The following is a 15,316-nucleotide window of genomic DNA, read 5'->3' as shown; positions in this document are numbered from 1 at the left end:
AATTCCTCAGTCAGAAGAATTCTGGGAGTTGAAGTCCAAAAGTCTTTAAAGTTGCCAAGGTTGGAGATCCCTGGTGTAGATTACCAAGAAAATTTCTGAAAGAGCTGTCAACAACGGGACAGGCTGCCCTATGAGTTGGTGGACTTTCCTTTTCTTGGCAGTGTCTTGGCAGCTATCTATCTGGGATGCCTGAGCACTGGATTCCTGCAGGGAAGAGCAACTGGCAGTAGGGAAAAAAATCATTGGAATTCTTATGATTCACCAACAGGAAAGACTTTGGTCACATATGCCACTGTTTCCCAACCTTGGCAACTTGAAGATATTTGGACTTCAACTCCCAGAATTCCCCAGCCAGCATCCGCTGGCTGCGGAATTCTGGGAATTAAAGTCCAAGTATCTTCAAGTTGCCAAGGTTGGGAAACACTGACATATGCTATGATCCATTAATTTTTGATGCTACACTTGATTTTTTTGCCTGTCACTTCGTCACCAGCGGCTTATTGACGCGCATCTGGACCACGTTCGTCTCCTGCCCATTGTTTCAACGGGAGCTTGAGATCCCCTTTCTCCTGGAAAGAGCCGGCTCAAGAAAAGGAGAAGCAAGAAGAGGCGGAAAGAGAGCGCAAGGCTGCCCCCTCCGATCTCCATCCCGCCTTCCCATCGGCTGGGGCGGGTACCTGCAAGAGGGCGTTGGAGGAAGCCAGCTTGGCAGTATCCCTGAGCACGTCCTGGGAGCCCATTTTCCCCGGCGCCGTCCCGCCATCCTTCGCGCCCATGCAAAACGACTCTCCGTGCGGTCCTCCTCCCGACCTTTTATGTACAGTATTTATTTTCCCTCCTCTTCCCACCCCGGCGGCCTTGTCAGAGGAGGAGAAGCAGCCCGTGGCTCCTCCCCGTCGCGCTCGGATCCCGTCAGCCGCAGAGGGAAGGACGAGAAGGTGGCGGCTTCGACGCTTGCTTCATCTAAAACCGCCTGCCGCCACCGATGCGCTCTCCTGGCCTCTCTCTCCCTTCACACCTGCAGATTCACACGTGGCAAAAACCGGGAATCCAGCTGAGAAGGCTCGTGCCGCGGAAGGCGCCCCTTCTCTGAACTGGCCGGTTGTCTTCTTTTTTCCCCCTCCCCAAGTTTTTATTTTATTTTATTGATTAATTGATTTTGTCCTTTACACAATGAGGGTTTTAGAGGGTGTACGCATAGTAAAATACATAATGAAGGTTATAGAGCAGTGTTTCCCAACCTTGGCAACTTGAAGATATTTGGACTTCCACTCCCAGAATTCCCCAGCCAGCGAATTCTGGGAGTTGAAGTCCAGATATATTCAAGTTGCCAAGGTTGCGAAATACTGTTATAGAGGATATACTCGTAGTAAAATATATCTAATAAAGAATAGAAGGAATAAAACATCAATGAAAGAATAGAAGAAAGGTATAGGAGATATAGGAGAGCAATAGGACAGGGGACGGAAGGCATCTGGAGAGGTCAACCATGGATAATCTAAGGGTAAAGTGTTGGGGGTTTGGGGATGACACTGTGGAGTCCAGTAATGAATTCCACACTTTGACAACTCGGTTACTGAAGTATTATTTACAGTCAAGTTTGGAGCAGTTAATATTAAGTTTAAATCTGTTGTGTGCTCTTGTGTTGTTGTGGTTGAAGCTGAAGTAGCCGCCAACAGGCAGGACATTGCAGCATATGATCTTGTGGGCAAGTTTTATTTTTATTTTTCCCCTCCATACATCAAAGTAGTTATATCAACATAAACAAATCATAATAAAAAGTCACCAAAAATATCTTGCTTTGGTTTCAATCTAATTCATGTATTTATTTTTATTTTATTCATTTATTTATTTGCCAAACATGTATAGAATAGTAGTAGTTTGTATAAACGTAACATAAGTAAAAAGTACCAGTGAAAGAGGACATACATCAAAGTACTTGATGTATGTGGGCATATAACTCCAATTAATAAATAAAATAAATAAATAGTTATATCAACATAAACAAAGTTAATAAAAAGTCACCAAAAATATCTTGCTTTGGCTTCAATCTAATTCATTTATTTTTTTTATTCATTTATTTATTTGCCAAACATATATAGGATAGTAGTAGTTTGTATACACATAACGTAAGTAAAAAGTAACAATAAAAGAGGACAGTAGGCACAGGGGTGCGCTTATGCATTCCCCTTACATTGCTATCACTGCTATCAATGTCATATGATTAGTTTTCACTAATTACTCTATATCTCCTATCCTTTGAAGAAGAAATGCCTTGTTGGTGGGAAATGCCTTGGCAGCTTTGATTTAATTGAGGCCTCTCTCAGCTGTAGTGATGCGGGACACAGGTTTTGCCTCAAAACCTCAATAGCAAAATCCTGACACAAAACAATTCTCTGTCCTTCAAAGCTTTTGGTGCTACAAAAAATATAGCCATGGCATTTGGGAGGTTTCATTTGAGAAAAATAGTCTGATGAATGAAATCTTCTTTTTCAAACCATTTTATCTTCTTCTATGTAGGAAAAGCTCCATAGGAAAACAAATTGTGGTCTCTCCAGATCTCACCACCTATAGTTACTATATGCATGAATTAAAAAGTGAATCTTTCATTACTTTAAGTTTGTATCTGTTGTGTGCTCATGTGTTGTTGTGGTTGAAGCTGAAGTAGTTGTTGACAGGAAGGACGTTGTAGAAGATGATGTTATGGGCTATGCTTAGGTCGTGTTTAAGGTGAGGTAGTTCTAAGCTTTCTAAACCAAGGATTGTAAGTCTAGCTGCATAGGGTATTCTGTTGTGAGTGGAGGACTGGAGGGCTCTTCTAGTAAAGTACCTCTGGACATTTTCTAGAGTGTTTATGTCCAAAATGCAGTGTGGGTTCCAGACAGATGGGCTGTATTCAAGGATTAGTCTGGTGAAAATTTGATAACTGATTTGATAACTGATTTAAAAATTGATAACTGATACAACACTGTCAATTGCATTAGGAATAAAAGGAAACTTGAGTGAATCCTTATCACATGCCAAGCCAAAACTAAATACTGTAAATCATACCTTAGCACAGTGAGTGAACTGCATCTGCCTTCTATCTCAGTGGACTTGGGTTTTCCCTTTCAATGGTTAGCCTCCCTGTGTAAAGGGAGAAGCTGATAATGAAAAGTGGAATAGAAAACTGTTACTTAATTTAATGCCCATTACAGTAAGCCATGATTTCTAATTTTTCAACAAGTGGTAAATGTTCCAGGTTTGTCTTCCAACCTTAATTATTAAGCCATTCACACAATTAGGCTGGAACTAAATTAATAGGGAATGGCGCTTAACCCTTGATTGTGACCTCATATACTATGCAGTCATAACGATAAACTGTTTTTCTCTATAGCTAAATCATAAAGTGGTTTGATTTGGTTTGGCTTGTGTAAACCCAGACATTGTGATTTATGAACCAAAACTAAAGCAGAAATCATGCAAAAAAAGCATACAAACCCATTTTCAGACAATAGTATTTATTTCTTCAACGTTTTCTTATAATGCTAGCTAAAATGCATATATCAAATTCTCATTCAGTGTTTACCTATTTTTCTTTAAATGAACTATGTAATTGTATTACATCCGTTACTTTTTAATACTTGAATAGTAATTCAAAAGATTATAATAATTCAGGAGACAGAGTAGGTTTAGTTTAACAGTAAAAGCATTTTGTTCAATAACATATGTATTAGTTCCACTAGATGGCAGGCCTTCCTTAGAGCAACAAGTAGAAACATAATTTATGCGGGTGAGGATTTTATCTTAGCAACATCTTTGGTTCTGGGTAATTTTTTCCCAATCACTTTTTACCACGTCATTGATGGAGATCTGCAATTCTAAACACAGTTATCTATGAAGATATTACAACTCAGGGTGACCTGCTTATGAAGAAAATACATGTGAGAATATACTAGCAGAACACACTTGCTAGTTATGGGATGACGGCAGCGGTGGGTTCCCCCTGATTCGGTCTGGTTCTGCGAACCAGTAGCGGCAACAGTATGAGGCTCCGCCCTCCCACCCATGCACGAATCAGTAGCAACAGGTTTTAGAAACTGGAAGAGGGGGAATTGATATGGAAATACGTAACCTATCAGCAGTTGGGGATCAAAGGGATTAGTTTAAGCAACAAATGTAAGTTAACTTCTTGGTTAAATCTTTCCTTCCTGCTGATGAAGAGAAAAAGGCACAGTGGGGAGCCATAGAAATAGAATAAAAATATTGTAAATCCAGGATATGGTAGTCTCCTTTGCAACAAATGGGAAGACTTCAGAATGACACCTGTGTGGCATATAGGTGTGCAATGCAAGGAAAGAGGGCTAAATGTGAACCCTCTTTAGTTGCCAGTGACCATGCAATCCTCAAATTTTAAACATGTCAAGGAAAAACTTCATGTTATGGAACTGGCTATTCCTTTTTAATTAAAATAAATTTATTTTATTTAAACTTACATTTACACTATTTCATACAGTAATTTATTGTGAAGCCAATCACCCAAGTAGCTTAATGAGAAAGGAACATACTCGGTACCTGGATAGGAAAGATAGACTAGAATAATCTGAAAAATGGTATAATATAATTTCATTATTCTTGTACATCCAGAATACGAACTTTTGTATAAATAACACATATAAATCTCTAGCAAATATAATACATTGTAAAATTAGATATTGTGCAATGAAAATAACGAAGTGGGTATAAAGTAAATATACTGTTTATTGTTGATCTAGTTCCTGTAACTTTCATTCCAAGTATAAATTAAAAAGGTGATCAAACCATGATATAAAACCAATCTTCATTGTTAATTCTCCATGGTTTGCATTCTCTTCAGATTTCCACAAGTAGCTACTATAATGTCAATAGTTGTACAGATCTATTCTATAGCTTTGAAGTTTTCTATGAACCTCACTTCACTTAGAACACAGAGTTGGAAGGGATCTTGGAGGATTTCTAGTACAACCCCCCTCCCTACTTAAGCAGGAAATTGTGTACAATTGCAAACAAATGGTTGTCCAGTCTCTTTTTGAGAGCCTCCAGTGATGAAGCACCCACAACCTCCAAAAGGAAGCTATTTTATTGGTTGATTGCTCCCATTCTCCTTAGTTCTAGGTTGTTTCTCTCCTTTATTAGTTTCCATCCATTGTTCTTGACTTGCCTTTTGATGCTTTGGGAAATAGTTTGACCCTCTCATCTTTGTACCCAGGGTAGAGTAAAATACATAAATAATTATACTTTCTCTGTGATTTATTTAATGATAACCATCTCACAAAATATTTCTTTTTAATAGCATATGTTTGAAACCAAGTTTTCACATTCAACTGAAACCTGATATATAGTATACTGTAGGTATCAAGCAAGGGTGAAATTCAAAGAATTTCCCTACTGGTTCTGTGGATGTGGTTTGGTGGCCAGGGCAGGGGAAGAATACTGCAAAATCTCCATTCCTTCCCCCCTCTGGGTGAGCCAGAGGTGGTATTTGCCAGTTCTCTGAACTACTCAAAATTTCCACTATCAGTTCTCCAGAACCTGCTGAATTTCACTCCTGGTGTGTGGCTGGGTGGGTAACTATGAAATTAGCTTTCCAAGTAAGCAGGCAAGCTATCTTATGCATCAATCAAAATCCAGCAAATAAATTAAAGCACAAACCACATTCCACTCCATTCCTTCAGTTCCTTCAATCAAGTAGATATTCTGCTCTATTGTGACTAATGTAGAGTTAGCAGCACGGTCCTCCTGCACTTTTCTGCTTTCACAGTCAGATACAGGAAAAGGATGTTGAGGTGTTGGTGTTCCAGTGATTCAAAGAACAAAGCAAATGAAACTGCTGCACAGGCGTTACTGGTCTAGTTTTGAGTTTTTTGAAGCACTAAATGTATGTGTTTAAAGTCATACTTGTCAAATCATTGTTCAGAGGGAAAGTGGCTTCAAATGATTAAACATTTTATCCTTAATTTTCTAAAGGGGTTCAGAAATTGAATATTATATGGGGTAAAAATGTTGTTACAGTGCCGAGACTGGTAAATGAGAGAGTGGGTTTTATGCATTGTTAATTCATGGTTACTGTATTGTGGAGTTTGCACATAATGTTGTTGACTCCTTGGATGATTGGTCAACAATTTCCACAGCCATGAACTTAACTGGGCTCCCAAAGTGGCAGTCTCAGTACCCTGGAAATTGTATGAGTATTCTAGAATGTTTTGAACTGACCATGTCTTGAACTAACATGAAGGCTGATCTGCACTGGAGAACTGCAGGGAGCAGATCTTGCATTGAACCTTACTAAGAGTGATTGGATTATCAGGCTTAAAATTCTTCTCTTTTTTTAAGCACAAAACCAAAATGATTTTCTGGACTTCCCCCCTTCAGCACTGTGAAGACCTGATGACTCAACACCCATGCTGGACAGCAATGGGAGAGGGAATCTTACAAGAAAAACAACCATAATCCTGCAGGATTTGTCTTGTGGAATGATGCCATTTTAGCCCTTCTGCAATTCGCAACATATGGAGGACGGTAATTATTGTAGGCTGGTCTGTTGTTGTTTTCTCCATCCAGCTCCAGACTTTTTCAATTGCACACCAAAGAAGTAAAGGAAGGAAGTGAAGTACCAAAGTGGTTACAAGTGGGAAAGTGGTAGCAGTTTTGGAGGTAATTGTTGTAGGCTGGTCTAGTTTGGTGGGGAAAATTGGAAATATTTGGATGATGACTGATGCTACATGTGAGACAGAAGGGTCTGTCTGCTATAGTACTCAGTGGGGAAGTTTGAGAGGACCCACTGGCAGGGGCAAGGGATATCAAGTGAGATGTGGCCAGCCAACAATGCATTATTCCTGGCTTTCCCTCCTAGATCTGTTAGAAGCCTCCAATACCATCAACCATGGTACCATGGCTAATTCCCCATTTCCCCTGCCATTTAAACCATATTTCTAAACCTGCTTTCAGAGGGTCGGTTAAATTATTAATTTCTATTTTACTCCATTTTTTAAATAATAACTCCTTATTATTTATACTATTAATTTCCTTTTCCAATTTCACCCACTTCTTTCCCCCCCATAACTGTAGTTCCATTAATCTTTCTATTTGAAATGCTTCTCTATATAATTCTAAGCTCGGGCTTCCCCCCCCCCTCTTTCTCGTGGGCAAACAGCCATTTTTTCCTTATTCTAGGCCTTTTGTTTCCTTCAATCCAAAAATTTAATTTACTATCCCATTCTCTCAATTTTGCACCAGGAAAGGTACCTGGTAAAACCTGAAATAAATACATCATTTTTGGTATAATCATCATTTTAAGGGCTCTAATCTTAGCAATTCTTCTTAACCTTTTTTTCCTCCAGTTTTTTATCTGCTTTTGAAGTCTCTTCCATATTGAATTATAATTAACCGTCGCAATTTTGTTGGGATTCTTTAACAACCAAACTCCTAAGTATTTCATTTTTTTACATCCTAGTTTCAATCCTGACGCTTTTTGTATCTCAATTTGCTCTTTAGGGCCTGTATTTAAACAAATTATCTCTGATTTCTCTATATTAACTGTGAGACCCGACTGGTCTTTAAATTCCTGGAGTAAGATCTTTATTCTTTTCATCATTTCAATTGGGGTTTCAATCAATACTATAGCATCATCTGCAAAAAGATTTAATTTTAATTCAAGTTTTCCTATTTGGTAACCTCTCTACTCCTTGTCATTTCTAATTTTATTTGCTAAGACCTCAATTGCCAATGCAAATAACATTGGGGATAGTGGGCAACCCTGCTTAGTTCCATTCTGAATTTTAACTTTCTCTGTTCTGTTACCATTTACCCTAATATAAGCTATATTATTCTTATAAATTGCTTTTATAATTCTACAGAAGCTATCTCCCATATTTAAATCTTTATACAATTGAAACAAGTAATCATGGTTAACTTTATCGAAAGCTTTGTACACATCTAACTTTAAAATACCTAGTTTTCTTTTGGTAGTGGTAGCATGGTGTATCACATTAGCAACGTTTCTAATTGGTTCATAAATCTTTCTTCCTTTAACAAATCCATATTGGTCTTCTCCAATTATCTTTGGTAAAATATTCTCTATCCTGTTTGCCAATATTTTCATAAATATTTTGTAATCCTGGTTAAGTAAACTGATAGGGCGATAGGAACCTGGATCCATTAAGTCACGATCCGGCTTTGGGATAGTTATAATCTCTGAAAATAATGTCTGAAAAACATTATTAAACAATTTTTCCAAATGCGGTAATAATTCATTCTTATAAGTCTTATAATATTCACCAGTAAAACCATCTGGGCCTGGGGCTTTAGCAGGTTTCAACCCTTTAATAACTCTAGATATCTCATCATTTGTTATTTTTGCATTTAAGATTTGTCTATCTTCTTCCATTAATTTCTCCTTAACTTCTATAGTTTGCGTTGTGATATGTTCTTTTTTGTATAAATTCCCATAAAAGTCTCTCATTATTTTTTCCATTTCTATATTACTACGTTTTATTGCACCTTCCTTATCCTTTAAAGCAGGGATATGGGATTTCTCCTTTCTTTTTTTCAAATAGTGTACCATTTGTTTCATTGATTTGTTCCCCCATCCCATAATTCTCTGTTTTACAACTCAAAATTATCAACGTTACATGTATTGAATACAGGTAATGACGTTAACTTAAGCAGAATTATAAAAGAGTTAAATAGCAAAGGGATAATGAGAATTGAACAATTATATGAGAAGGACGGGAGAGTTAGCAGAACTCGGCTGGAATGGTGGCTGGGTCAACAGAAATGGCTGCAGATTAATGCAATAAGTAAATACTTAAATAAAAATGAGAATAAAGAAGCTTTCTTGAGAGAAGAAAATTGTTTAGAGAAAATAATAAAAGAAAAGATTAATAATACAAAAGCTCAATATATATAGCAATATATATAGAATGTTATTGCAAGCAGAAGAAGAAGAAGTAATAAAAGGTTTGACAAGATGCTGGCAAAATGATTTACAAATAGATGAAAGTGAAATGAAAGAAATAGTAGAAAATATACATAAGATTAAAAACACAAGAGTTAAAGAGATGAGAAGAAAAATCTTACATAAATGGTATTATACACCAGCACAACTTGCACACCTCCAGGGGAAAGAGAAAGGTAATTGTTGGCATGGTTGCCAAAAGAAAGGAATTTTCATGCATATGTTCTGGGAGTGCGTAGAAATTCAGAAATTTTGGAAGGAAGTACAGAATGAAATAAATAAAATGTTAAATATTAATTGGACAATTACAAAAGAAATAGCGATTTTAATTAAACAAAGAGAACTAGAGATTTTAAAGAAATAAAAACTGCAGCATTGGAAACTGCTCAAGCGGTAGTGGTATTGGGTTGGAAAGAGTCTATAAAATGGACATTACAGAACTGGTACTGGTACATGGTGGATCACATACATTTTGAAATCATGGAAATAAGATTAAACAACTTTGATGAAAACAAACTGGAGAAGCTGATGGTACGATGGAATAAGGTGAAAGGTTATATGTTGAGTAGAATCTGTGATGCAAATGTGAAAAATAAACTCCAATCACTCTTTCAGTAATAACAAATGCAAAGTAGAGCCAAGGAAATATATATATATAAACTAGTAAATTTTCGGACCCCCCGCAATGGGTGGTGGTGGTGATGGGGGTTCTTTTGTCGGTCAGGTGATGGGCACATGCACTGTGCACTGTTTTATGTTTGTTTTTTATGTAACCATATTTACAAAATTAATAAAAATATATTTTTAAAAAAACCAAAAAAAAAACCATGGTACCATGGCTACTAGAAATAGGAAGCAATGTTGCAATGACTCTCCTGCTTTTCCCTGCCTATCCCTAGCCCCCTACTTTGTGAGGTGCTTCACAGATTCATTCTTTCCTGGCTTTTGTTTAACATACACAGCTCAAAAAAATAAAGGGAACACTTAAAAAACAGAATATAACTCCAAGTAAATCAAACTTCTGTGAAATTAAACTGTCCACTTAGGAAGCAATACTGATTTACAATAACTTTCACATGCTGTTGTACAAATGGAATAGTTGTGCAAATGAAATATTCAATGAGAATATTTCATTCATTCAGAACTAGGATGTGTTATTTGAGCATTCCCTTTATTTTTTTGAGCAGTATATAAATCCATTATATGAGAACAGCTATCAGCATTGTGTTAAATATCATCTGTGTGATGATAGTGCTCAATTACACATCTTTGCCCCTGGTAAACTAAAGTACATGATCTCAGTTCTGCCCCACTGTTTGGAGGCTGTAGGAATCTAAATGGGTAAAAAAAAAAGGTAGGATTTATTTTCAGCACTACTATTTACTTCAAATCCAGCAATAGGGAGAGGCTCTAGCATTGTCCCTCCTGTTCCTGTGTTTCAAATTTGCTATCTCCCAAAAATGATCATTTCAAAAAACCCATTATAGAATCGCAACATGTATTCTGATACATTGTGTAGTTTGTCTTCTAGTCTTCCTTGAATTAATTCAGTATACCTGCTGTGTTTTCAGAACAAGCGCTCAGTATTGTTTAAACAATGAAGTGGTTTAGCCCTAGGGAAAATAAGGCATAATTTTAAATAAATACATAAATATGTATTATTTAATCCGCATGTAGAACATTTGTAAGGGTTCTTATTTTGCATTCTGAGAAAATTATAATGCTTGAGAAATGTCATTTGAACAAAAAACCTGGAATTCAGGTGGGTCTCATTTTTCTTTGCCTTCAAATATAGACACTCTGAAACCATCTAGAATTAAGGAATAAGTATAAAGACATGAAGATTGGGAGCCCTTGGTGCTTACTCAGTTTGATTGTATTATTGCCAATGTTTCCTTACCCAGACTAGGTATCATCATCAGCAGTAAAGATTGATGCTCAGAGAGCACCAAGAATTCCTCATTTCAACCCTGAGCTATAAATATTCTCCTTTATTTCTACCACATATATGTGTGTCAGATAGATAAAATCTATAGAGAACATCAGTAGAAAAGACAGAGAGCAGAATTCTGCTTTAATAACCAGTGCCTTAAGACTAAATCATTGTTACATCTGAAAAACTAATATTTGACTGTATTCAAAGGAGAAGAATTGCTGCTGTTCAATTCCAGAAATCTCTGCACAGTTCCCATTCTGGAAAGAAAAAACATCTAAAGGATGAAAGGATGAACAGCGATTATACTAAATAGATTCTTAAAAATCTAAAGGGTAGCTATTGTAGTTTGTTGCCATAGCAAAAAAGCCAAAGAGTCCTGGGGCTTCTATTAGTCCTGTAAAGACTTAACAAATGTATTATTAATACGTATTCACTTCATTAGAGGAATAGAATGAATTCCAGCAAAGGTGAAATTATATTGCACTTCTTCCATTCCGTTACTGTTTTATCATTTTTCTAGGGATTATTTTAGCAGTTAATACAGAGTTGGATCTAGAGCAACACATTTCTACTTATTTAGTATCAACTACATATAAAAATTATTGGCAATAAATGTTGTCTGTATATATGCTAACTATATGCTAGAAAAAAATTGTCATGTCTAGTCCTCAAATACTTTTAAAAGTTTCCAGATCCTAAACAAGAACAATTTGATGTAATCTGAAAGGCACCATTATCACCATCAATTATCTCCATCATCAGCATCACCAAACTCACATCCTATCCCAATTTTCTTATTTATGTTAATAGAATCCCACCCCCCATCTACCCAAAGTTTCAAGTGGAGTTGGGCGGCATATATATTTTACTTACCTTATCTTTCTTCCAAAGAGTACAAGTAGGTACATCTAGGTCCACTCCATCCCGATGCATTTCTCAGGAATACTCTGGATATTCTTTTGTTGGTAGTTCCTTGGATCAAGGCTTTAGTTGTTCAAATGTCACTACATATGGCTAATGCCATACATACCAAATATATTATTTAAATTGAACTTTACCTGATTCACACAGACTCCCAAACATTCACATTTTCTGTATGTTCAGGTATGATTTCTAAGCTAAGGGGTTGGTTGGGTGGGATGGGAAGGTGCTATGGAAAAGAAAATGAACCTATGGCGAAGGCAGGCATATATTTAATACTGTATTCTGACTATTAGACATCAGAAAATGAACAGCACATACTTTAAGAGCCAGTATTCTTTCTGACTGTATATCTCAAGAAGCCAATTTCACCAAAATTCCCATTTTCTATAGTGTATCTGTCTGAGAATATTACTTCAGAGTTTAATTTTAAACCCATTCCACCGTCCTTAACCAAGTTCCAGTTCTTGTGAAGTACAATTCATCTCAAGTCAGCTGTCCAAAGCAAACTCTTTCCCCTGTACATCTTAGACTTCAATGAGTTATGATCCATGAGTGAAATGTTCCCAGTTCTGGCAGGCCAGTTGGTCATCGTAGAGCCGGTAGTGATCGTAGTGCAATTCACTCAGACACCACTATTGGGTTCTTTTACCCTCTGCGCATGCACAGAACTCTTTGCATATGCGCAGAGGGTAAAAGAACCCAAATAGCGGGGTTCGGGTGGTTGGGGGAAGCCTTGCACCCCTGGTTGCAGTATTCTTTCTTTTTTCCTTCTCCCATTGCCTAGATAGATCAACAATAATAGTATCTGATCACACAGCATCATGGGCTTCCTTCTGGGATTTTTAAAGTCTGTGGTGATATAATCATAGGAAATAGTATAAGGGCAGACTAGATGGACCATGAAGTCTTTTTCTGCCATCAATCTTCTGTGTTTCTGTGTATTCCTTGTAGTGCTGTATGTCTCCAAATCTATCAGCTATAGGTGGACTTTGAATTGCAACTTCAGTTGAATCCAAAATTTCTATTGCTAAATGAGACAGTTGTTAAATGACTTTTCCCCATCTAATGAGCTTCCCTGCCACAGTTGTGAAGCTGGCTTCCCCATTAACTTTGCCTATCAGAAGGTCAGAATAGGTGATCACATGGCTGCAACTATCATATATGTGAAGCAGGTACCAAGCCTCCAACTGTTGATCACATGACCATGAAGATTTTGCCATGGTTGTAAGTGTGAAAAATGCTCAAACGTCACTTTTTCCATTGACTTTTTAAGGGTCACTAAATGAATGGTTGTAAATTGGGGACTACCTGCATCTTCTTTTTTCTTCCAAGTTTTCTTGTAGAGCAATTTTTCTACATTTTTCAGACCCGTCATTCTGTTTCTCATTCTGTAACAATTCTTCCTTCAAATGTTCAGCTTATTTCATTCATCCATAATTATAAATACACAAATTTCCTTCCTGCTAACATTGTTCTAAATTATTAAAATATGCATCTCTATTTTCCTGGTAGAAAATACTGGTAGTTTCATTGTATTTACAAAACATTTATACCCTAGGAATGAGGCTTTGCCTTGGGATATCCTAAGAGAAGTAGAGGTCAGAACAGTATTTCAGAAGTGGTGGGTTTTATGTGCATTTTCCTTAAATATTGATTAGATTTATATCTCAACGTTCCTCCAAAGGCTCAAAAGTGATCTACACACACACACACACACACATACACACACACACTACAACAATTAATCCAGAGAATCATAGAATCATAGGGCTGGAACCGAGCTTTCTCATCTAACTTCTGTCCAAGGCAAAATATAGCATCCAGGACAAATTGCTGTCTAATCTTTCCTTGAAAACTTACAGTGATGATGAAGCCACATCAGCTGTTCCATTGATTAATTGTTCTTACTGTCAGGAAATTTCTTCTCATTTTAAATTGGATATCTCTATAAGGAGCTTTTACCCATTGCTTCTTGTCCCTGCCCTCAGGTGCTTTGGAGAATAAGTTGATCCCCTCTTCTCTGGGATACCTTCTCAAGTATTGGAAGACATAATCCTTCTCTTCATTAGGCTGGATATACCTTGTTCCCTTAACTGCTTATCATACAATGTACCATGAATGTCTGGCTAAGAAACCCAGGTCTCTTTATGCCACACAGGCCAGCAGGGAGGACTTGTGTATACACCCTTGTAGGCTTCAGATTTACAACAAAAGGGAACTTATCTAAATTTAAATGTACAGTCTCCTGATTGAAACAAAGATTCACATACAATATATACATTAATTGTTTGCAGCTGACATATTCTTCATACATGGCAACATTCCCTCATCTATGGAATTCATTCATTCATCAGATGAGGATATAGCCATTCATTTAAATAGTAAAAAAAATGGAAGTAGAAAAAATTAATAGTAGAAACATAGAAACATAGAAGTCTGATGGCAGAAAAAGACCTCATGATCCATCTAGTCTGCCCTTATACTATTCTTTGTATTTTATCTTAGGATGGATCTGCGTTTATCCCAGGCATGTTTAAATTCAGTTACTGTGGATTTACCAACCACGTTTGCTGGAAGTTTGTTCCAAGGATCTACTAGTAAAGGGTGAGATTCAGCCAGATTTGGACCGGTTTGGGCAAACCCGTTGTTATGATTTTGTGCAGTTCTGAGAACCAGTAAAATTAATCACTGGCTGGACCCATCCGCCCTGACCCACCCTATATATTATCTTTCTTTCACTACACAGTCCAGATAAGCCCTACATGGCATCGGACCAGAATACCTCTGGAACCGTCTTCTGCCACACCAATCCCAGCGCCCAATAAGGTCCCACAGAGTTGGCCATCTCCAGGTACCATCGACAAAACAATGTCATTTGGCGGGCCCCAGGGGAAGAGCTTTCTCTGTGGCAGCCCCGGCCCTCTGGAATCAACTCCCCCAGAGATTAGAACTGCCCCCACGCTCCTTGTCTTTTGTAAATTTCTTAAGACCCATCTATATCGCCAAGCATGGGGGAGTTGAGATACCCCCCCCGGCTTATATAGTTTATGTATGGTATGTTTGTGTTGTATGGTTTTAATGATGGGTTTCAGATGTTTTTTAACTATTAGATTTGTTATATTGTACTATTGTTGTTGTGAGCCATCCCAAGTCTACGGAGAGGGGCGGCATACAAATCTAATAAATTATTATTATTAATTATTATTATAATGTCTCCATATCTCACTTCTGCACCTTGCCCGCTCTGCTCACCAAAGATAAGTATGCTGGCCACTTGCCATTTGCCTTGGGTCAGGGCCCAGGGACACACCATTCCCTGGTTCCGGCCTCAGCCCAGAGCCTCTGCCATTTGCTGCCTGCCTTGGCCGGGTTAGGGAATGCACCATTCCCCAGCTCCAGGCTTGCCCTGGGCATCTGCCCACATGCTGCCACCCCCTTCTTGCTTCAAACTACCAGATGGCTCTTCTTACCTAAATCGCTGC

The 15,316-nt window shown here is 37.7% G+C and overlaps 1 protein-coding gene across 1 annotated transcript in view; it reads right to left on the bottom strand.

The window, feature by feature from the left end:
* RFT1 (RFT1 homolog) overlaps positions 1 to 908 on the bottom strand; it is a 30,914-nt gene extending 30,006 nt beyond the window's left edge. The window contains exon 1 of the mRNA XM_070735790.1: positions 678 to 908. Coding sequence (XP_070591891.1) covers positions 678 to 776 — 99 coding nt within the window. The 5' untranslated portion in view covers positions 777 to 908. The remainder of the gene's footprint in view (positions 1 to 677) is intronic.
* Between the last annotated feature and the right edge of the window lie 14,408 nt (positions 909 to 15,316).

The sequence above is a fragment of the Erythrolamprus reginae genome, chromosome 2, assembly GCF_031021105.1.
Source record: "Erythrolamprus reginae isolate rEryReg1 chromosome 2, rEryReg1.hap1, whole genome shotgun sequence".
NCBI lineage: Eukaryota > Metazoa > Chordata > Lepidosauria > Squamata > Dipsadidae > Erythrolamprus > Erythrolamprus reginae.
The sequence above is the reverse complement of the archived record's forward strand: the minus strand, read 5'-3'. Positions and strand labels throughout refer to the sequence as shown.